Genomic DNA, 25426 nt, shown 5'->3' on the forward strand with positions numbered 1-25426 from the left:
TAAATGAAATATAAAAAATTCACTGTGGAGCAAGGCCTGCATTAGTTTTTCTGTTTGGAAATGAAAGCATCACCGCTCGGTACTGCCTGCTGAGCGGAATTCAAGGACTCCTAGCTCCACAGTCTGTAATAATTCGCATAAGTTAACTTCAGGCTGATCATACGTATGTTCTGGTGCACTTGTCGTTCACACGAGTGAAAGCGCTATTAGTTGATGCAAAAAGGAGCTAGAGGGATTGAAAGAAAGATGCCAAGCATCGTAAAACGCGTCTCTTTTTAGTGGTGGCTGAATGCAGTGGGTGGGGAAAGCGCCTCTGTGTTGCAGCTCTTGGCGCGGAGGCGAAGAGTCCGGGTGGAAGACAGGGGTGACGTTTGTGGAGAGGAGACGCTTGTGGGAGGGAGTAGGAGGAAAACTAGCAGTGCAGTGAACGTGGCAGCGCGCCGAGGGCAGCGCTAACAGAGCGATGCGAGGTCTGGTCGCACTAACCGCTTCAGCGCTCCGCCCCAGAGATTCGTCGGCGCTCTATGATGGCATCTCGGAGGCCATGTTTAGGGCGGTAGGTACAAGTTTAATTTAGTGACGTTTGCTTTGTTAAACCCCAAGTATTTCTAGAAGTTTAGTGTTTAAATTACAGTAAAAAAGGATTAGCGAAAATTCATAATATATACCACAGCCCACGTGAAATTCCGCATGTTTACAGAATTAATCCTTGCAAGCATCCCGAGAATTTAATTCCCTTAAATAAACATGGCAGGTTCATTCACATGTTTACGCGTACGACGAGTTTCATATTGCTTCAGAAAACGGTCCCACACGCATATATCGCTGTTTCTGAACGCATTGCGCTATACCTTATAATATTAATGCAGCTGTGTATGTGTATAGTCACGAAAAGTATAAATTCTGTAAGCATAACAATGTATTACCTTCACCTATAATAAATTTCCCTAGTGAGAATTTTATAAGTATAGACCGAGAGACAGGAATTGATATAAAAATTAAATTATGCTACTCATCGGCCTCGGGCGTTGGTCCGACGCGCTGCCATCGTACCGAGCCGGCGACCAACTGGCGGGTCGGGAGTCAGTCTGACAGAGAGGTTGGCAAGACGCCCTCTGCCGACTGCCCGCCGGTAAAGGCGGCGGCCGTTGTCATACCGACCTCTCGCCAACCTTCGCTGGCCAATATAGTCGTTTGACGATCATTTCCCGACGATCGGCCAAGCAGCGGCAGTTGGCCAAGGTTGCTTGGGTTCTTGCATAGTATCCGTTCCATACAATATACTTATACCACAGATGGGTAGTGCTGGAAGAAACTATACATGCCAGTACTCACGTCCTGAATAAATGATCTTGAGGAAAATGAAGGCGCAAAGAGATCTGTAGCACACAAAAATATTGTGAGGAGCCAGGCCAAGTGCACATCTCTTAGTAGAAGTAGTAGTTGTTGAAAAACTTTATTATATACAGAAACCGGACGGGCTCCTACCGCAGTTCCCCAGTGGAAATTTCCATGTATGCTCGGCTAGCACAAAAGATATACAAGACTACTTAATTCTATACTGAATCACCAAGACACACAATTTAAAGACGCAGTCTGAAAGATCCATTTAGTTGTTTTATAGGGTAAAAATCTCCTACATCTCTGCTGATGTCCGGTGCACATATGTTTATTCCAAGGAGTTCTAGAATCTTTCTCAAAGTGGGTTAGGGAAACATTGTCTTGATTAGGGCTATCAAAATGTATATATTCTACCAAGTACTCTATCATATTATAGGCGTAGGAACAGATATAAAGTTTTTAGGCAGATGTTTCTATCCGCTCTTGTGCTGTTGTACCCTTTCCCGCTCTTCCTCATGCTCTTCTTTTCCTTGTCTCTGCATTTCAGCCTACACGTCTTGGCTTGTGGAATGGAGGTTCACTCTTTCTTAACACAGAAATGACAGATATGATAGCAGCAACACATTTTTCATGTAAAGGTTCAATTGATCTGAATGTTTAAGTGCACATGTACGTACATGGGCAATACTTGCAGTGCGATGTTTTGCAGAAGAGACAACACTTTACACAACGAGAATACAATCAAATATTATTTGAAATGTTAAGATTGGAACACATGATTATCTGTACATGTACATTCTTTGTCAAAAGTATACAAAGTACACTATGTTGCCTGTGTTCGCTAGGCTGTTTAAGAGAGTTCCTGTGGTATGCCGTAAGTTTCAACAGCCTGGGAGAAAAGAACTCTTCTATTCGCAATCCGGCTGGCTGAATGGATAGGAGTGCCACAGGAACTGCACCACACAGCTGAACATCATATACAGTGAGGGAACAAAGTAGTCCATATAATTTTGCATAAGGCTGTATCTGCAGCATGGGCCCAATGATTCGGGAAGAACACTGGTTATTTCTTGGTTAATCCACAGTTACCTCGCTCCTAGCTCGCGTCTGACACTTGCGCAAGCAGTACTACTCCACGCACCCATTGGTGGTTTTCATGCATGCACTTTTCTCCATGCATGCTCTTCTCGGCACACCGCAACGGAGAGCTGTCGGACATCCACTTTGCTTCAAGTTGAAGAAACAAGGTGCTACACACACACATCCAACAGCACTGATGAATGCAACAAGACAACGACAAAGAAAAGAAGATTCCATCATGCTCTCGATTTGATCCAATGGCACCGATGTCTTCATTAGAAGTCCTTCCGGATTAGCTAGGGCAATCATGAAAAAAAATAAAGAAATGCGAGCACACTGTAGCATAAGCAAGAGCACACATGGGGGCCGCCAACACTACATGCAGAGGTTTGCTGCTTGGGCACCCGTTAAATGCAAGTGTAAGCTGATATAACTGTCTGCGATAGCACCACCAGCCTTGTAACAATGAGTAAAAACATTGATGATCTGCAGGAAGTGGGAGCCTAAAACATCCTGTATTAATGTTAAGTTAGTGATAATCATTGGTTCTGCATAACACCCAATGGTTATCACTAAATTAACAATACATAATTACACTGCCGACATTGGACATTCTCATCTTTGACTCAAAAGCTCTAGGGCTGCACAGATTTGCAAGTTCTAGACAGGCATCTCCTGGCATATTGCCACATTACCGTATATATGTGTGTAATGGCTGCACTTTGTTTTAGTAGAATCTTGGCTGATTGCAGCCCTTACACAAATCAGGCCAATTGCAGCCTGCTAAAGGTTCATACTGTTCCTGCAACTGTAGCAGAGGGTAAGAGAGGCACAAATGACATAAACATTTTTATTATCACTCAATTTTGCTTTTGCTTTTTTCACTCCCGGAAGAGCCCCTGGAATGCCATCGATCTGACTCGAAATACTGCCAACACAGCCAAAGACAATGTGCCACACAAAGAAATAATGGCATGGTGGCGTTGATGGAAAAGCAGCTAGTGTCATCTAATGGCAACAGAACTAACTTCGCTTTCCATTGGCACGTTGTGAATTTTTTCCCTAAATTTTGCCCTCCAAAGGGAGGGTGCAGCCTTTACATGAGGGTGCCCCTTATACTAGTATATAAGGTATTTTCAACCATATTTTACTAAGCACTGGACAATCAACTGAAATTCAGATGTCAGGAACTCAGAACGTACATCTTAGACTGTGACTTTCTGTTTCTGTGTTAGCTAGTGTGTATGACACTGGCATGATTTATTCCCTAGGGTCTATTTTTGGGCTATAGTGATGGGACACCACAGATTCATGTAATACTATGTAAAAAATGTTCTAGTTTACTTTTGTTTGCACTTCACTTCACACTATTCATGTTGCGTGAGATATCTGAGCAAAGAAGACTCTTTGCTATAGAATCAGCAACAACATTAAAAAACGTTCATATACCGTAGGCGCATCTTGTGTTAAGTTACAAATCGATATCAGTGACAATCTGGTGAAATACAGTCACAGACAAAAACAAAGAAATGCACGTCTGACACTATACAGCTGCATGAATAACAAACATAGGTGCATTTTGACTACTGGAGCTTTGTAAATGACAGCTGTCTCCGACCATCTCACTTATGCTCTGGAAGGTTAAAATTATGAAATCATTGAAATACTCAAAAGGATTGTTTGAATAAATGAATGTATCTTCAAAATGCACTCTAACGTAGCTGGCCTGCCAAAAATTTGAGATTTTTTGAATCGTTCAGAATTTTGAATTATCATAGATTGGACAATTGCTGTTCGACTGCATCAGAAAGCTTAGGTATCTCTATACCATTCGTGCCTACAACATGCACAGGTGAAAAAAAAAAAAAACGGCAGTTAATGGCTGGCACTGGTACAGTGTTCTCATAATAGTGGGGTTGGTGCATGAATTTTGTACAAGTGTCAAGGAGCAATGATCAGGAATGAGTGAAGTGTGTGTTTTCACTTCTTCTCTGTGCTGACATTATGTTGTTTTGAATTTCTGTAATCCCCCTGTGGACTTGCAATAAGCTGCTGCTGCTGCTGCTGATGATGATGATTAAACTCTAGTGTTTGCACAATGAGGAAGTTCCAGACCTTTGAGTATGTTCTGTGACGTAGCCCTTGCCGGAAAAACAAAACTATTTTAAACAGGAAGAAAAGCAGATGGCATACAAGAGCACAAATTAGCAGTCTTTTTCAAAGGTAAATGAACATTCATCACACAAAAACAAAGTAAGTAAATGGCTGCCCAGAAATTAGCAGTCTGATTTGACTGAATGTTGGTTGAAGCTGAAAAATGAGATGTTGTGTGATGACGTTTGTGTTCTAAAGCTTATTACGTGAGTTTCACCACAGTGCAGAAGACAGGGAAAGCGATGTGCACAAACCATCAAATTTGTATCACTTATGACCGTACAACATTTCTTATATCTCACTATGCCAAAAGAGTTGTCATTGCTGAGAGCTCTGCAATTTAACTCTGCTGTGTCTCCTAATGCAGGGAGCTACAGCGGCTGGATTGTGGGTCCGGCCAAGTGGCAATGCGCGGCTCCTCCCAGACTTCTTCACAGCAAAGCATGGGGGGCACGGAGTACCATCCCGAAGGCTACGGCGAGCACGACCAGCTGCCCATCGTGTACAGCGACGCTTACAACATCTCCTTCTATGGCCTGGAGAAGGTGCACCCCTTTGATGCAGGAAAATGGGGCAAGGTGTTCACTGCACTCAGGCGTGAGTATCCTGCGCATGTATGATGTATGTAACATCGTGAATAAATCAAGTGTAAGCATAAAAGTTATCAAATATTAAATTATCAATGCACTTGTTAGAATCTATTTGAAGCAAAGCTTTTGTGAAGTGTTTAATTGAGCATTATATATAAAACTAAATGTGATCTTAATAAAACTTCTTCTTTGGGGAAGTTGTATATGCGTGTTTCTCCCTCATGCATGTCTTTATAGTGCCTCAAAATCATATTTTCTAAATGTGATGTGTACACTCGCCTTTATTATCATCCCTTGCAATGTGCAATCTTATTCAATAGTTCATGCAATGCACAGGTCACAATTTTAATATTGTGCAATGTTTATGAAAATGTTAAAGCACAACCGGACACAGATGAAAAAGGCACATAATACACAAATACAGGTACTATAAATATATATAGTTACGTTGCAGAAGTCACATATGAAGAAGAGAGACAATGCTGCACAAACAAGATGGCTGTCATGACTGATTCCACCTCCACATGTCAAATCGTCTTCTTCTGACTGGCGCCACTCTTGGTTGCGCTGCAACATAACCCCCGCCTGAAAAGGCACTGTCCCGGTGCTAACTATGACGGAGGTGAACTCGCGGCAGAGTAAGGCTTCAGCCGAGACACATGCACAACGTCCATGGGGACATGCGAGTCCAGCGAAGTGATCTCATAGTTCACATCGTCAAGCTGATGCACTATCGTGTAGGGCCCTGTGTAGCGCAGCAGCAGCTTTTCAGACAAGCCGACGTGGTGTGCATAGGTGGACAACGGAGCAAGGAGGAAATCGAACGACTTGATTTCAGCTGTTGTACTGGATCTTCTGCTCTGCATGAGACTCAATGAACCGTGAGCTGGCAGTCTGGCATGCTGCGTGAGCCCGGGTGAAGATGTCTTGGGCATGTTCAATGGGAGTGTTCGTCGAGGAAGGAAGCAGTGTGTCAAAGGGCAAAGAGGGGTGGCAGCTGAACAGAAGTTAAAAGGGTGAAAAGGCAGCGGTTTTGTGATGGGATCAATTATAAGCTAAGGTAAGAAGGGTAGCGTGCTGTCCCAATCACTGTGATCGTCAATAACATACATAGACAGCATTTCTGTCAACATGTGATTGAGCCGCTTCGTCACTCTGTTTTTCTGCGGGTGGTAGGCAATGGAAGGCTTGTGCTCAACAAAACAGGAGTGATGTAGGTCTTCAACTACTCTGGACAAGAAGGTGCAGTCGCGATAGTGAGGAGCTGCCCGGGTGCGCCGCAGGATGACGTCATGTAGAATGAAATCTGCCACCTCAGTGTCACAGCTTGTGCGCAAAGCTCGCATGATCATATACCGGGTCGCATAATCAGTTGCAACAATGACCCACTTATTGCCAGATTTCGATGTCGGGAAAGGTCCGAGAAGATCCAGACTGATGCGAAAGAATAGCTCTGAGGGCACATTGATGGGGTGAAGGCGTCCAGCGGGCAGCGCAGCAGGTTTTTTACAGTGTTGACAGAGCGCACAGGCTGCAACGTAGTGGTGCACAGAGCAGTACAGGCCTGGCCAGTAGAAGCGGCACCGTACGTGGTCGTAAGTATGCGAAACACCGAGGTGGCCTGCAGTGGGGGCGTCATGCAACTGCTCAAGAATTGATGTCCGGAGATGGCGTGAAAATTCTGGTCAAGTGAAAATGCTGGTCCTACTGCGCATAAGCTGCAATGTTTATGAAAACGTTAAAGAAACACAAACCGGACACACATGAAAGAGGCACATAATACACAAATACAGCTACTATGCACAGCATGGGCTTCGAATGTCCAGAATTGAGACCATCAATGAGAACACGTAAGCAGTCATCGTGCCGTTCAGTGTGGATGTCGTGCAGATCAGAAATGGATAGGACGTAAGAGTCGATGTCATGCGCGTCATATTCAAGGCAGTCGACAGGATGATGGGAGAGGCTGTTGGCACCCTTGTGCAAACAGCCTGACTTGTATAAAACAGGAAATGGATATTCCTGGAGCCGCAGCGCCCATCTATCCACTCGTCCAGTGGGGTCTTTAAGTTAAGAGGGCCAGCACAAGGCGTGGTGGTGATTGTCAACCATGGAAAATGTGCGGCCGTACAAGTAGGAGCACAGAGCCAGCATGTCCTGGATGTAAGAGAAGTATGATTCTGTGGATATCTGGGCCTGGGTCGCTAGTTCTTTCTTAGTGGTGCTCTTCCGCTCGGCGGGACAGCCAAGCAAGTCCCTCAGCTTCCGTTTTCATGTGTCCCAGTCATTAAGCTTTTCCTCCTGCTTGTCACACCACACCTTCGCCGTGCCTTGCAGGTAGAAGACCAAGTTAACCAACATAATCATCGGATCCCATTTGTTGTGGGCACTTACACGCTCATACATGGCGATCCAGTCTTCCACGTTGAGGTGGTTGGTGCCGCAGAATGATCCTGGATCTCGCGGCTGAGCTAGCACAACCATCAGGGGTGTAGGCGTTATGTGAACCGCGCTATGTTGGGTCTTGCTTCGTCCATCATATTGTCCAGACCGAGGTGACGACCACTGTGGAACACCGTTGTTGTTTCTCTTGGGCACCCCGCACCTCTCACCAATTTGTTATGTTGCAGATGTCACATATAAAGGTGTATTTACAATATTTACAATAGAGACAACAATGCACAAACAAAGTGGCTCTCAAGACCGATTCAACCTCCACGTGTCAAATCTTCACGTGTCTGACACACACACACACACACACACACACACACACACACACACACACACACACACACACACGCACGCACGCACGCACGCACGCACACACACACACACACACACACACACCTGTGTGTGTGTGTGTGTGTGTGTGCCTTTTTCGTCCATTTCCAGATGCGCATTTCTTTAACTTTCTTACTTTCTCTCTCTGTGTGTGTGTGTGTGTGCAGGCGTGCGTGCGTGCATGTGTGTGTGTGCCTGCCTTTTTCGTCATTTCCAGATGCGCATTTCTTTAACTTTCTTATCGATTGCCAAACTGCCACTCTGGTGAGCAATGTATATGTTTACGCACTGTTTATGTTTATACACATTTCACACTTGAGCTATGCTATAATGTAAGCAGCCATTCATGCGAGTACACACTGTGAGATACAGATTCAGGGCAGTCATGAGGATGTAGATGATGTTTCATTTCCGTTAGAGTAAAATTTGCTCAGGAGAGCAGCACGCAGAGAGAAATACGATGCAGAAGACAGTGGTAATGTTGACAGTTATTCACCCATTTCATCGCTACATCTTTGGTCTAATGGAAACACAGGCTTTATTTGGGTAGATACCAGCAGCTGCAGTCAGCAAAGTCTAAAAAAGGTTTGCAAGGAAAGCTTCGCTTTAAACGTAGAACGTCCCTTACGAGTAGTGAGTCAGGTGTGACTCTCATTTATTTTAAGTTTTTTATGAGTGAAATTAGCATACTTATAAACCTTATTGCTACATTGAAGTCAGCAAGCTTTGCTCTGTCAGGATACCTCGGTAGTGTCAATGAAGTCAGTCCAGGATTCTGAGACCAACTTTAGTGCAAAATTAGAATACTTGAAATGTTTTGTAATTGCAAAGCGGGATCAATTTATGTAAAAGAAGCACTTGGTAGAATTCCTCCAACTTCAACAATATCTGTCAGTACTCCTTCATACTACAGGCATTCATTCTTTGTTGGGGATAGTGCAACAGTAAGTCTGACGCAAAGTATACATTTTCCCATAAACTAGCAGCAACAAATTGAATGAATGCTTGGTATACCTTACTGCTTCCTGCGCCAAGCTTTATGTTGCACCACAATTTTTTTTGTCTCTTCGTTTATGGTATAATATTGAAAAAGACGTAAGCCGACGTTGACGAGGATGGACAGTGGGTCTGAATATGGTATGAATGTTGATTCTTCTTTTTTGTCTCTTATTGTTTTCTGCACAGCATTATGCTACATAAAAACAACATCACATGTCATAGCTAAAGTGCTGATTTCAGTCTGTTATGAAGTATGACCGATTGGGGAAATTTTCCTACTTCTATATTTTCACTGAGAACAGGAGTGTTAAATTTCCAGAAAAGGTTTTAACTCTGTGCATCTGTTCGATGCCTTACATACTTGTGATCTGGCTGCATACTGTGGCTGGCAACGCTCTTTGGCTCTTTGACTGGTATATAAAGGCCGACTGCAACAAAACTTTGGACCATGCAAGAAGCTTTGTTTAAGGTAGTGTACATACAGAGGAGCTTCCGTGCAAAATATTAGGTTTGAAATATGAGCGGAAACATTGTGAAAAGCTAGCAAAAATAGCCGTTCTTGATACTGAAACTGGGGGGAAAAAAATTCCGCCTCAATTACACCCTGTGAAAGTGAATATACAGTGAAGCTGTTGCCGACATTACGCAAGCACCACCACCACAAGGCATCACTCCGTCGAGATCAATGTAGCGTCTGCGACCACGTTCGCGGCGTCCATACAGATAAAGCATGTTCATGAAATGAAACATCACTGTAACTTTTTTAACACTGTTTACTTTAATGTTGATTACGGTCATGGCACACGCTGTGCAACAGATGCAAAGGGCAGAGTGCCCACGCATCAAGGACAGAGTGCTTAGAAAAAGTTTATTTCAACGAGAGACTACACGAACACCGAGTCACAATCACGGCACCAATCCTCGTTCTAGTAGGCCCTCCACCTGGCGCAAATACATTGTTGAAATAATTATATTTTTCAGAGTAAAATGTCAGAAAATTTGTAAAGCATGACTTGCACACAACCTATAGACATGATAGCATCTGATTATAATTTGAATATACGAGGAAACATAATTCTGTTATGTGGAAACTCAAAAGAGCCCTTTTCCAGTTGCCGTTTGTTTTTCGGGGAGCACAGATCAAGAACTTCCGACCAACTACAGGCTAACAGCTTTGCTGTCAAAAAGAAACCCCATCATTACTGCACACCAGAAGTCACACGTGACCTGGCATGTGTGGCTCTTTGGCATGACCTCTGAGATCAGGTAGCAACTGCTGCAGCCCACGGCGCACTGAAAACTCTCTGAGGTGACGTGCTAGGACTTAGTCACAGCCGCTAACCACCGGGCACATGTGTCATCTACTTATGTGCTCTTTAGAGGCTTCTAATAAAGTAATTACACAATTGCCAGCTTTGCAGCTGTGCTAAGATTGCTTCATTGGTACGTGCTACTCACCTAAAACCTGTTTATCCAAGTGAAGTTTCGTTGCACTTGGCATTTAAGGCCAACTTGCACCTATTTCTATTCATACATTCATATTCATATTCATTGCTTCTATTTCTACTCAAGGATTAAAGATTGTTTGACCTCCATGTTTACGAGAGGCAAATCTTGCATGCCAAAATGTTAAAAAAAAAGGTGCTTGTAAGGTCTGGAAATCTTTATGACAGATTGAGTTACGAATGGTAAACAAATGTTGAACAAATATCTTGTGCAGGTGCTGGTCTTTTGACAGATGGCAACTTTTACCAGCCTCATGAGGCGACTGACGAGGAGCTGTTGGTCGTGCACACACCCTCCTACATCAGCAAGCTTAAAGTCAGTGCCTGCTCTTATAATAATGACCTGTGAAAGTGTACGATACTAGCAGTTAAGGTAATGCATTATGATTTCATTGAAGTGTCCCTGACTAAACTCAGTCCAGCTTAAGGTAATCTCTTAGCACATATAATTGGTATGCTGACATAGGTAATACGTTATGCCAATGGTGAATAATTGATGAAGGAAACAGTGAAGCGTGTCATATAAAGAGAAGGTGGACAATCTGAGTCATTTAGCCCTCAGTAAGTGCTGCAGTGAGAAAGCTTTCACAGATTTGTGTGGAATGGCATTCATGTGCTTCACTGTTTCTGATATGTTTATGTCAGTTCATTTTAGGCATGTTGACAGATATTTCTAGCACTTTTCATGTTTTTGCTCACATGTGCTTATGTGCTACGTTCTGCTTTCCTATGCTTCAAAAAATAAATCTTTGGTTGGTTTATTTTGGAGACATGAAAAAAGCTCTTCCTTTCAGCTGTGTCACTGATGAGATAAATGCAGCTTGATATTTTGGTGTGACCTAAGAGCACGAAGCATTTCCCAGTCATGTGTGTAGATCTAACATTACTGGAGATAAATGTTTCTGCCTCCCTCCCTTCGACTTCCTTATTGAGTACTCGGGGCTGTTACTATTTCAGGTTCAGTGCTGATTTCCCATGTGCATTTCTTTTTTTTTTTTCATTTTATTTTACCACATAGTGTGAGTGGCTTCTTAATTTTAAGTGCAGTATCTTTTCACTTTTGCTTGACTCCTTTCGGGCCATGCTAATAACCCCAAACCTAACCAAAAATGGCCAAACTATTTTGAGACACCGCAGTTGCCATCTTCCCCCAGAATAAATTTGCTCCTGCTTGTACTGCCTGACTGATTGTGTGCTGCCATCTACCAGAAAGATAAACCACTGAGACAAAACCAGCTCGCCCATGAAACTGTAAGAAAATAAAAAGTACCATTGATGGGCTGAGCTCATTCTTGGCTGTTTGTACCAGAAGCAAGTGGATGAACCCAGCTTGTCCATGGCAAAAAAGGAGTTAATCTTACATTTTAAAATAACTTACAGCCATTAAACTTATTGAATAGAATAGCATAGAGTGCCTCGAAATTGTATGTAGTAATGCCTGATGCAGTGTAATGCAATGTAATCAATATAATTCCAAACCCACTTGTTCACAGACTGGGCGATCTGCCAAAATTATGAGTGTCCACTCCTTGAGACAACTAAGCCATTTATGCCACCCACATCCAAGCAAACGTTAAAACCCAATAGGCATGTATTTTCATTGGGGAAGTAAACATCTTTTCATGGGAAGCAAGAAATGGAACCTGCTGCCATACAAAACAGAGCTAAAGAGACAAGGACAGACATAAGAACAACACTGCTCTTGTATTTTTGGCGCTAGTGTCCCAGTTTGACAGAAGAAATAGCCCGAATTACCACCTTTGCGTAGAATGTGGTAGCTAAGAACACATTATGTGTATTGTCATGGGGACTAGGCCTTAGCAGCACTATAATCGGGGAAATGCATCACTAAGGAACATATTAGCAACGCTCTACCATTTATTGCTTGCAGGAGGGAAGAACAACGCACAACATCAAAAAGGAAAGTTTGCTGTTGTGTTATTCAGCCTTTTCTGTTTGGTGTGCAGTGGAGCGCATACGTTGCCACGGTGACGGAGGTGCCTTTCATGGCCATGCTTCCCAACTGCGTGGTTCAGAGACGGGTGCTCAAGCCCTTTCGCTTCCAGACTGCTGGCACTGTTCTGGTCAGTATGGTGCCCTACTACCCGCCCATCTAGCATAACATGTACATCCTGAAAAGTGTCATGCATCTCATAGAAGCTGTTAAACATTTTGTTAACACCACCTGTCAGCGTTGTCGCAACTGGGAACTTTGTTGCTGACCAGGGAATGTGAAACTGACGTTTTGGCATCTTTCAGACATCGTGATCAAAATGCGGGATGTTTTCAGGATGAATGTGAAGAGGTAAGTGTAGGGAGGTTAAGCAGAATAGCGTCAAGGTTGCTACCCTGCTCAAGGGAAGGAGAAGGAGGGAATAGAAAGCTGAGAGAGAAAGACAAGGTTCTTCGAACACACGTGCGTTAACTCTTTGAGGGTAAACTTTTTTTGCCAAATGCAGTGCTACGCAGGGTAAATTCTCTTATTGCAGATTTAAAATCTTCAGACTGACCTATTTCGAAAAACATTTACCACAATTTTTTAGAAGTGACCATAAAGTGACAAAAAAATATTTTCTCTAGCTAAAGAGGCATTATTTATAATGAATACAGGTGTGCTTGCATAAATACTAAAAATAAAATAAAAAAGTAGATACACTCAAACAGATGTACAGTCTATCCTGGATATATCAAATTCGGATATGTCAAATTATTGTCTACATCTAACAGCTGTAAAATCTCATGCGAAAGTTTACTAATGTATGACGCGTACATTGAACTCCCGTTCACTGACACATTCGCTATACATATTTAATGCTGTGCCGTGCCTGTCATCATCACAAGGTGCCAACAGAACAAGCTCTGGCATAGGACTGCAGCGATGACAACATGCTGCTTTCGTATTTTGATTAGAAAAGCCAATTCAAAAGGTATTTGCAGTTCAAAGTTCAAAAGTTATTTTAAGTGCTAAACTAGCCAGCAGTCACGTCAGGTGTCTTTGACATCTACAAGAATTGCATGTGTTGCAGGACAAACTCCTTTCAGAGGAGCGGTTTGCGATCCTGTTTGCGATTATTGCAAAGTCGTTCAATGCAATTGACTTGCAGAGGCGTTCAAGTAATTTGACCAATTTCGTTGGTCCCATCGGGACTCGTCTAACAGAAGTCGACATCCTAAGCCTTGCCTTGCTCAGGGCATGTCCACTTAATGTGAATCCTGAGACCAACCCCACTTTCACGGTTTCAGTCCCGGGACCTCAGCTAAAAAAATTGCTATTTTACTTACCATTCTCCCTCAAAGCATTCCTTAACCATTTCAGTGTCACTGACATGCCAGTATATTTCCCCATTTTGGTCCTGCCATGTCACTGGTGTACCTGAAAATTCTCCACTCTTTCCACTCAGACGTGTGCACAGTAACATGAAGTTGGCGAGCACAGAGCAGGCTTTGCCTCCTCTGTGCTGGTGTATATTTCTGGAAGCACATTTCCTCCTCTGTCTGTGTTTGCTCAGTCTCTTTTTTGTTAGCGGCTGTGAAACGTGCCCCTTCATGGGTGTGGTTGGGCTGCACAGCACACACATTTCAGCAAGTGACTCTCGGATTGTAGATCCATGCAGTAGAGTGGAATGCTCGTTCAAGGAGCTAAGGGCGATACCACAGCACCCCGCATCATTTTGGAGGAATGCAAACATTGTGAGATTGACCAAATAATAGATTTGTTTAAATAGAAACGGCGAATTCGTAGGCTGCCGATATTGAGACATGCTGACTTGATGGCTGTTAAATATTGTGTATAAGTGACTTCCTCCATGTGTTTGTTTGGAAACAGGATCGTCTGCACCACAGCTTGGGTTCTCCAGAACCAAATACATACATACAAGTCTCCATTTGCATCAGTCTTTCATATTGTGGACTTCAAAAACTGTTGTTCCTTATACATTTAAATCTCGATGTAAAGAAGTCTGTATAATTGGCACGTTGCTTCACTAAATCGAAATTGCATTATATTGAAATTCAACATGTCATGCAAAGTTGCAGACTGATTTTTCTTGCGTGAAAGGAGCTGTACAACTTTCCAAATTATCGAGCAATCAGAAAAGAGAGAATTTCAATGATTAAAAAATTAAATTTTGTGGAACTTGAGAGTCGATGAATAAAGCTACGGTTTCATGCCGTGTCGATGATATCTTCACATTGGCAGTACGAAGTGAATCCGGCAAAGCTTTCGCACCTGCTCAGCCACCACAGCTGATGGTGTTGCTTGCTGTGGGACGACACTATTCCAGAAGATCTCAGGCAGAGGGAAGCAAGTGCTTTGTGTCTGCCTTTTGCATCAATGTGTCTCTATCCGAAACTCGAGATTATGGGACCTCCAGCACTAAACGTATGGAAAGACAGCACAGATAAAGCCATGGCCACCTCGGCTTGCCCAGCCTTTGTGCTCGCCGCAGATCACCTCCAAAATAGGACACGCATGCGCATGTGGGATCAGCTGCACTGACACTCACAGGCAGTCATGGACGTGCCAGAGGAAGGGACATGCGCTCCCCTGCTCCCCATGTGAAAACGACAGATGAGTTTGAAAACACGCACAATTTTTCTCGGCCAGAAATGAAAGATGCAGTGCCCTTGATTGTTGCCTCACCAGATTTTTTAGGAGAGAGAAATAGCGATTTGTTCTTAGTTGGCAAGAGAAAGTTTAGTACTACATCCAAGACACAGTTAACCGGACATTGCTCATCATGTTGTTTAAGTCCTCCTTGTCATTGTCTTCTGCATAGAGCAAGTCATGTTTGGTTTAGTGCATGGCTGTTGACATCTTGCATTCTTTTTAAATGCCCTGCGTACTGGATTATGGCATGGGATACGGACAACACATATTACAGTTTTGGTTTCATACTCGACTCTAACATGCGTGTCATAGTTCAGTGAATTCTTCAGGAACATATGTGTGCACTAGAATGAAATAAATACAGCACGTTGAAATTGAGAACATCTTCGACGCTGTGGTTCATGTACAAAATTCAGAACTGGAAACTTTGCCCTCAATTTTTCTTGCTATTAACCAACCTTTTATTGCTATAGCAATTATATGGACACTCCAGGTGGATTTCTGCCATCGCCATCATCATGAGGTTCCATATGTGAAAGTGTGAGAGGGTGAACTGGCGAATGCGGTTGAATCTCATGTGTGTGAGTGAGGAAAGCAACCCAGATGCGGGCCCTCTCCTGTGGTGCGCGAGGCAGGGGGTGAGGCGAGGGAGGAGGGGCATCTTTCTCCGGCAGCTGCTACAGTGCCTCGATGTCCTCCTCGCCTGCTGCTCCATACAGAGTGGACACAACCGCGGTGTCTACTGCGGCGTTGGCCACACGAATTGTGGATGCTCTAGTAGATGCCTTTGGCGGACGCTATAGGGACGCGTTGCTGGCGCTCACGTGTCTTCAAAGTGATCTTTGATGTGGCTAGAGTGCACGCCCATGTGGGCCTCATCTTCAAAGTGATCTGTGATGTTTGCAGAGTGCATTTAGTGCTGGTAGCTCCATATGCGCTGTGCTTTCTATGTTTCGTATGCGTCGAAGCGACAGGTGCACGGAGGTCAATTGGCTCGCGGCTGCTGCCGCGATTCCTAACTCCGGCATTTTCACAGGCAGTTCCCGCTGTCATCGAGCAATGTGTGTTTATGTTTGCCTTAACGCACATGACACCATGCTCGTTAATTTATTTTAAAAACGTTGACGGGCTAGTTGGTTTGAATACATGATTGAATGTGTAAGCATGACTGAACAAGGACGTAGAAAGAAGCAGACACACAAAGACAACACCGTCTCCATGTGTCTGTTTCTACGTCCTTGTTCAGTCATGCTTACGCATTCTATTATTGTTAATTTAGTTAGTAAGCAAATGTTTACAAGTATATATGACCGATAAAACTGCTATTCTTACTTCGCACAGCTATCCTTCACTAATTTGCCATCTCAAACGATGCTTCGCCTTTGCGGCGGAACTGCGAATTTTTTGCACCATTTAAATGCACATCAGTTTTCGAAGGGACACCTTACAATACCAAACTAACAATAGTGTCATTCTTTAGTCGGTATCCTTTGGTTAATAGCTCCCTCATAGTCCAGCTATTCATTTCACATGTATGCATCAATAAATGAATCTCACGGACAGCTTTTGAGCAAGAAGAACCAGGACAACTGAGAAGCTTTATTTTTTGTTAGTAACAACCATATGAAGCCAAGGGAACTGTAAGCAATGCTTTTCCTTCACTTCATTGTCTGTGGCGTTTATTTGGCAGTTACAAACAGCTTTTGTACATCAAGAGGGTGAGGACTTCTACAAGGTTGGAAACTTGCAGTGCGCTGCCCTACAAAAGCACAGTTGCAGTGTGGCTAGATGAATGAGCACAAATTTCAGGCTGCACGGCTTGCCCTGGATCATGGCTGGGCAATCCACCTCGGCGGTGGATTTCACCACGCAAGCGCCCGCCGAGGTGGCGGCTTCTGCTGCTACGCCGACATCACCCTTGCTGTACGTGAGCTACAGCGGCATGGCAACATCAAGCACGTCATTGTGGTTGACTTGGATGCACACCAGGTGTGTCTTGTTTGATGAGACAGCTGCGTAAATGGACGGACAAAATAATTATTTAGGTGCTGGTGTTTTGCCGAAGCACAAATTTAATTTCGAAGTAACACATTAGCAGGCTCTAAATTCAAATGCTATTGGCAATGTGTTGCTCAACATCTTACAGTAATTGTATTCTGAAAATTCAAAAAGAAAATCGGGACTTATGCTAATGAATAACTTTAATTGGTATAATTAGTGTTCCTCCTGCAACAACGCCTCTTCGTCCCTGTAATTGTCCCTTAACGGCACCTCATAATCAACACCGAGGTCCTCTGAATGAGAGTTGATAAGTTCTTTTGGAATTTCTGCATCGTCCAAAAAACATGTGGGCCGTGCAGCAGTTCCTTCATGTTGGAAAACAAGGAATTGCAACAGTTGATACAGTCACTGAGTTGCCTTTTTAAACTGGCAAGCTCTGTCGTACCATCTGTACTGTAAAAAACAGAACCTACCATAAAATTTTAGTTTGACCAAACTCTGAGTAGGTGGCGCAACTATTCTATGAATGTTTCATATTCATTACTTGTCTCAGGCATGGCCAGAGGTGTGCATTGGGGGCTAGACAATATACTCAGGCACGGCACTTAAAGGCTCAATGAGCTGACTCACTCTCATTCAGACCCACCTAAGAGACTGTGCCAGGGATGAACTCTTGTGGCTCGAAGGGAGTTTTTTAGGAAAGTTTGCAGTTGGGCTATTTGGTACAGTCTCAGTTTCTTGCCCCATTCTTTGTGCTCTTTTTGTTTTTAGAGTCCAAGGGAGTGTCAGTCTGAGCATGAGTGGGCACGAGGAAGTCCTAACTTGGTGTGAGTTACGCTTTGAGTAGGTAAAAAATATGCCTTGTGGGTGAATCTGTGCAAATTATGTTCATTGTGCCAATCTGTGCACAGCCGTGCCCTTATATGCCAAGTGATCGATCAATTTATCTTTTTAAGCAGCAGCTGTGGTTGTAAACTGATTATATTTTTAACAGTCGCTTATGAGCTAGGTTAGACATCTTCATTGTCCAGCAAACAGTACATAAAGAGCTCAACAAACTCATTCATATTTGTGAAATATTACGACAAAAAAGAATAATGAAGGGAAAGTAACATAAAAGAAATTGATTGATATAGTACTTTTTCTTTTGTAAATGCTTGATTATTCTTCCGAGGCTGTAATTAATAAATGGAATGAATTACCTTTCTGAGTAATGCAAGTGTGCTAATAACCGGTCACATTTATTCTTCGATGTGTACGAGAACAGTGGCTTGAGCTGATGGTTGGGACTAAATTCTAAAACATACAACGCAGGGCAATGGATATGCACGTGACTTCCTGGGTGACAAAGATGTGTATATAATGGATGTCTACAACAGAGCGATCTACCCAGGTGATGAGTACGCCAAAGGTATGCAGAAAAGGACAGCTGTAGGATTTTCAGCTTTTGGTACCTGGTGGAGGTTGCTGCCTTCCCCAGCTTAGTGTGAAAGAAATGGTAATTCAAGAAGGCAGTGAAGGCTTTTTTCATTGTGGCGATTGCTCTCTTGTCCTGTATTCTTTCTTTTTGCATGTTTTCAACATCTCTGTAACACGGGTGCGCATGTCATACGATGCACTTTTGATTGCGATCTAGCCTGATCGGGATCGAATTTCACAGTCGCGATTGCCTCCTTTGCACAAGCTGCAGGATGAAGGCAGTCGTGGTTGACAATTCCAGTCTGAATCAGGCTAAGTCATCATCAGAAGTGCTCATGTGACACCGGTATCAGTTGCCTGTCCTGCACTTTTGCATTTACAGTTGAACCTCATTACAGCAAAGTGACAACTAGTAGCACAGAAATACCTTCAATATATCCAATATTCATTACATAATGATACAGGCAATAAAAATTTTGGATTTATTTCACTATATCCAAGAACTCATTGTCCGTGTTGAATACATCAGAATTCGACTGTGTAGTCGAAAGCAAAAGATGGATACTATCTCTCATTGCATAGCTTGCTGCTTATGCTTTCAACTCTGCACCATCGCTGGCAGCTTTGAATGTCTCCTATTGCTTTGCGGGGAGGGGTCAACCTTTGAAAGGGAAATACATTAGAACCTCATTATAATGAAGTCCCGTCTGACATGAAAATAGCTTCATTGTATATAATATTAATTATAAGTATACATTTGCTGCACTCGATATTGGCAAGAAACATTTTAGGTGTACTTCATTAAATTTGATAATTTATTATATTCATGTTAGTTACTAGTATAGCTGCTACCTTGTTCCGGATATCTGGTGCAAGCAAGTGCCATAAACTGAGCCACAAAAGTGCCAAATTTCCTAGAATGGCACACAGAGGACACAAAAGAATTAATGGCAAGCACAGCAGGCTTTACCCCGAGTGCTTTATGCTTGAGGTCTGTTAAGCTTTCAGTATGGCTGCCAACCTAAAGTGATGTAAAAAAGTTTGACTGCATTTAGCAGACAATGGTCTAGTGCTGTGCTATAGTAAGTCACTCAAAAAGAGAGCGATGTTGTGCATAGAAAGTAGTTCTGCTAGCAAAGTATCTGTGGTGCTACCAAGCTTAAGCATGATTCAGCAAAATGAAAGGTGCGCGGATAAAAATGGATAACAGTAAGATGGCTAAACCAAATAGAACCTGATTTTCTCTTCAGTTACTGATCTAGTAATTAGTCTCTTAACTTGCTTGGTTGGTTAGTTGTACCTTAGGTTAGTTGGTTGAACCTTAACTTATGCTTGCAGGTGTTTCTGGATTTTAATACCGTGTGGTCTTAGTTAGTCAGCTTGGCAATAAAGTACCCTGAACAAGGTTATGAAGAAGTGATGCATTAGAAACCAGCCGGCAGATTACATAATTTACTGCCCCTCCCAAGAAAAAGAAGGCACTGCTATGCAGCCAAACCTCAACATGATGAACACGGATACTATGTTAAATTGTTGCATGTAATCAAGTAAATCAAACTTTTTTGCTCACTGGTATTAGCATGTAACGAGTATACATTGATATAGCTACAGGGTTTGTCCATAAAGTAATGAGACTGCCTGCCGCACGACGCTGCAGTCACCAGGGAGCATTCAGTATGCATTCAGTAAGCGATTAATTTTGGCTTTCACCTGGGCAAAATCGCTTCTGAGATGCCTGCCTTGGTTAAGGAGCCTTACAAAGACAACGCCCTGTCAAGGGTACAGGTTTTCCGGTGGTTCAATGAATTCAGGAACGGATGGGAAACCGTTGAAGATGTAGAGCGATCTGGATGCCCTTCAGCAAGTGGTTTGGACGAAAATGTGGCCAAAGTTAAATATCTCCTGGACTCCCACCATCATTTGAGTATGAGATTAATCATGGAAGACCTCAACATGTGGAAAACAACGGTTTACAAAATTATTTCTGAAGATTTGAACATGTGGAATGTTTGTTAGAAATTGGTGCCAAGAGTGCTGAGTGGTGAACAAAAACCATGACAAGTTGACTTCCCGTGAGATGTTGGTGCAGTTAGAAAGTGAATGGAACTTTTTAGACTGCATAATAACAAGTGACACTGGGTGTGACAATAATGGGTGTGCCAGTATGACACTGAAACAAAGTGCCAAAGTTCAGAGTGGAACACCGCGAACTACCTGTGCCCCAAGAAAGCGAGAATATCAAAGCACAAGGTAAAGACAATGTTCATTGTCTTTTTCGCAAGCGTGGGGTGGTCCATAAAGAATTTGTACCTCTGGGATGAACCGTCAATGCAGTGTTCTACAAAGAAGTTCTTGAGTGCCTTCTTGAGCCGTCAATAGAAAACTAACCAGAAATTGCCGATCGCTGGAAGCTCTCCCCCAGCAACACTTCAGTCCACACCGCCTTCATTGTGACCGCCTACCTGGCCCAAATAGGGGCTGCAACCTTGCCGCAGCCAACCACACAACCTCGGTTTGAGCCCGGCAGACTTTTTCCTATTCCCAAAGCTCAGGAGAAGCTTGAAAGATCACTGTTTGGACGATGTTTCCACCATCCAATGGGCTGTCACAGAGTCTCTGAAAGAGGCTATGGCAGCTGACTTCCAAGGAAGCCTTTTCAGCATGGCAATTGCACTGGCAGTGGTGTTCCATTGCCCAAGGAGGCTATCTTGAAGAATTATAAAATCTGTACTGATTGGGTCAATAAATTATTTTTACCAGGCCCTGTCACATTACTTTACGGATGAACCCTGTAGTTCTGACTGTGTGTAAAATCAAAAGACTCCTGTTTTTTGACAAACATATTATTGAGTGATGTGAATAGACATTGAGAATACTTATAATAATTAACAAACAAAAAGACAGAGCTTAGTTGTTATAACTAGGATGCTTGTTAGGTCAATGTAGCCATCAGAGAATTATGAAAAAGGTCTCAGCTTTGCAGGTTAAATGGATTAAAAAGTTAAGACAGCGAAATCTTGCTTTGTGATACCCGTGGGATATGCATGTTTAGGGTATTGTGTATTCTCTTCCGCTGTGGAGCTTAACTTTGTCATGGCACTCGCTTTTGCTAACGCATATGGAATGCCCATTGCAGGGGCCATTCGGCGCAAGGTGGAGTTGCGGCCGGGCACTTCAGATGAGGCTTACCTAAAACTGGTGGACGAGTGAGTGACTCAAGCGTGCCATGTGCTTCGTCCAGTGCATGCTATTCGCTCATTCTTTTGTGCTTGCACTCATTTTTACGCAAAAGCAACTTGCTTTAACCCTTTAAGGGAATCTGACAGCTTTAACTCATTATAGGATTTTTTATTTGTGATGAACCCACCGCATCATGGGCAATTTACCACTTCCTGAATGGCTTGTTGCTTATGGAAAATGTTCCAACAGTGTGTTGTTGTTATTTTGTTCTTTAATGCGTTAGAGTTAAGAACAAAGTGGAAAGAACTGTATGTGAAGTGTGGAAAGTCGGTCACATGGTCTAATATATATATATATATATATATATATATATATATATATTAAAATGGCTGAAGTAGGCAAAACATCTCTCCTTCATTCTTTTTCTCCCCAATTCCCTTCCCCACGCAGAGTAGCATGTCAGCGATGTCTATGTGCCAGCTAAACTTTCTGCATTTCATTAAAGGGCCCTCTCTCTCTCTGAAGTAGGCAAAGAACACTAATAGCCTTAACAGTGAAGTCTGTATAATATTTTCTGCAACTTGGATATAGCTAAACCTTGATATAACGAAGTTGGTAAGATCAGAAATTTGCTTCGTTATATAAAAAGCATGTTGTATAGAAAATCGTCATTTTATGCAAATATTTTCAGTCCCCTACCGATTTTTCTTGCATGGAAAGGGGCCGCAGAATTTCCCAAATTATCAGACAATCGAAAAAAGCAAATTTCAATAAGAAAACAATTTCTTTTGATGAATTTGGGAATCGGCGACGAATAATATGGTTTCATGCCATGTCAACGATATCTTCACATTGGTGGTACGAATTAAGCAAAGCCAGCCATGCTTTTGAGCACAATTTGCCCGAACGACTGATAGCGTCGCTCGCTCTGGGATGACGCTATCATGAAAACTGCCGGCAGCAGAGAGCAAATGCTTCGTCTGCCTCTCGCTCCAACAAGTCACCGAGACTCGAGATTACGCAACCTCCAATGCTAAATGCGGGAAGATAGCTTACATGATGCCATGCCATCTCAGTATGCCCACTTTTTGCACACACTGCACATTATTTCTAAAGCAGGGTGTGTGGCTGCGTATGTGTTCAGCTGCGCTTACAGCCATGTGCAGCTACGGCCAAAACGAGCATCAGAAACCAAGACGCACGCCACCTTGCCCCATTGCGCCGCATGCATGCGTTACTGCGAGCTCGCTCCCCTCCCCTCTTTCCCTTTGCTCGTGCAGGAAAGCGTCACTCATGAAGACACCACCTTTCTTGTCTCACCCTCGCGTGCTTTCACTCAAACCTAAAGCACACAGCGCGCAGGGTGCCATAGAATCTTATCATAGTTGGACTTTATATATGCAGAACATGATGCCACTTCGGCGATCGCTCATGTCACGTGGCACGCAATTCTTGAGAGGTGCGTTTACGAACAGCCACTTTCAATTAAATTCTTTGACCATTTGCATCCGCTGAAGTTTTCGTTTATTGTCTATTTCGTCTATTGACTATTCTAGCCAGCAAAAAAGTTATCTTTCCTTTAGCTCTGCAATCACCACAGATGGCATGGATTTCTGATTTGGTTGCAAAGGTATACACAGGTATTAATTGGCTCAGAAGGCTGCCTTTCTAAACATTACATGATAAAATAGGACTGTATTTTCTCTGAAGAGCCCCAAGTTTGCTAACAACCTGCTTAGTGGTTCCTAATGCTCCATTTGGGATTTTAATAGTTAAATGATGCTTCATAACGTGCAATGTAATGACAGAAATTTCCTAATGTTGTAAGTACTAGAATGTGAAAATTGTTTAATATTAATAGTCAGTTTAGAATAATGCTTGTACAGTATTTCAGTATTCAATATTCGATTCGCTACACTTATGGGGCTGTTCGATTCATATTTGATTCGGTCTCAAAAATTACAATTATTTGTGCACCCCTATCTTACTGTTTCTACATTTCAATTAAGCATAACAATTAACATCTCTGCTTTCTTTGGCTTTATTGTCTGTTTTTTTTCATATGATTATGACAGATAGGCCTTCTTATAATATATCTCTCTCCCTTTTTTTGGCATGCAATCTGATAGAATTCTTCTATCATTTACGTTCCCATGTACCGGCTATTGCTTCAGAAAAAGGGGACATACAGAGTCCCTGTCAGTACCTTTTCAACACGTTAGAGACCCATTTTTTATAAAATAACAGTACCAAAATGGTACATTTCTTTATGATGCGAAATGCTTCAATAAGATGTTTAGAATTTAAAATTAACCCTGCAAGAATTGTACAGCAAATAATAATTTATGAATTTGCTTTGCCCACTTCACTTCTGGAACTCTGAAAAAGAGAGAGAAAAAGAAAAGATTGGTTTGAGTTGAAGTAGTGTATTGAATTGTTTTGAAATGCACTGTTCCACTATTGATGCCATCCAAACTAATAGAGACTACCAACAGGGCCCGCACAGGGCCTGGTGACCATCTCATCCATACTTTCATCGTCTGTGGAGTTACTGCCACCTAGAGTCTTCTTCTTCACTGATCACTGTCTTCTTCACTTGAAGAATGAAACACCAAGTCGACATCCTCGTCACTCTCGCTATCAACATCCAACGGATAGAAATCAACCGCACTAACACGCTGCACATATGATGCTAAGTTTGTTTGAAAGCGCAGGGAAATCTAATGCAAACAGGATGAGCTCAACACATAAGGAACGCCTGCTGCCATCTAGGGTGAAAAAGCGTATTCAATAAAACAGTGGAATTCAAAATTGCTACTGCACTTATGTTGTAAATGCTAAAACGCCCTTTGACGACCTCTGTTTGTCAAAAGCCATTCAGAAAGTGGCATGAACAGATGGGCTCATCATGGGCATTGACGAGCTGAGGTCGTCAATGCCCATTATTAAGATGTTAATTCCTGCCTTTATGTGTGCAGCCACTTGCAGATGGCCTTGGCCGAATTTGACGCTGACTTGGTTGTCTACAATGCCGGCACGGATGTCCTCAGTGGCGACATGCTCGGCCACCTCAACATCTCGGAGAAGGTATGCAGGCATCGGATCAAGAAGAATACGTGATGCTGCGATCATTTTCAGCGCACATATGAAAGATATTCCACGCCACATACATACATGATGTACCGTATTTACTTGCATATTGATTGCACTTCTCTATAAAAAAAATTTACTCACATCCAGGGGTACGATCAATACGCAGGTTAAATTTCCCGCAAAAAGGAAATTTTTTTCATCCCGCAGCAAATGCGGGATGACAACAGGTCAATAAACAGGCGGCTTCTGCTGTAACAGCATGGGACACCAAAACAAAAATGGCTGCCAACGGAGCAAGCCGAACGCACCGCACGGATTTTTTTTTTCTTTTCATGAGTACATTACGCGCATTGAAACAGTTTCTTCCGTATCAGTAATGGATAATATTGTTAATATCGGCAAGTCTCTGGCAATAATGCTGCCATGTCCACTTTGAGGGGACAGAAACAGAGATGGACGTGCTTAGCTGCTAGTGACACAGAAATACATGGCAGGTATGTTGCGGAAATTGCGGCATCTGTCTTCACTACTATCCTAATATGGCACGTTACCGCTAAGGGTGGGTGAATATCTTAGCTGTGTTACAAGCGTCGGTCTATGAATAGGGTACACTTCTGACATATCAGTGTAAATGTACAGTACACTGGCTGTAAGTGGCTACTATTATTTCTGCT

General features: G+C 42.8%; 1 protein-coding gene across 2 annotated transcripts in view; it reads left to right on the top strand.

The window, feature by feature from the left end:
* Positions 1-25426, top strand: part of HDAC11 (Histone deacetylase 11) — a 41554-nt gene that overhangs the window by 9714 nt on the left and 6414 nt on the right. For both annotated transcript variants that reach the window (XM_055066394.1, XM_055066395.2), the window contains exons 2-8: positions 4943-5172; positions 10666-10766; positions 12418-12534; positions 16869-17048; positions 18375-18471; positions 21616-21685; positions 24638-24746. In XM_055066394.1, the coding sequence (XP_054922369.1) occupies positions 4983-5172; positions 10666-10766; positions 12418-12534; positions 16869-17048; positions 18375-18471; positions 21616-21685; positions 24638-24746 (864 nt within the window). In that variant the 5' untranslated portion in view covers positions 4943-4982. The remainder of the gene's footprint in view (positions 1-4942; positions 5173-10665; positions 10767-12417; positions 12535-16868; positions 17049-18374; positions 18472-21615; positions 21686-24637; positions 24747-25426) is intronic.

This window comes from Dermacentor andersoni, chromosome 6, assembly GCF_023375885.2.
Source record: "Dermacentor andersoni chromosome 6, qqDerAnde1_hic_scaffold, whole genome shotgun sequence".
In the NCBI taxonomy this organism is placed as follows: domain Eukaryota; kingdom Metazoa; phylum Arthropoda; class Arachnida; order Ixodida; family Ixodidae; genus Dermacentor; species Dermacentor andersoni.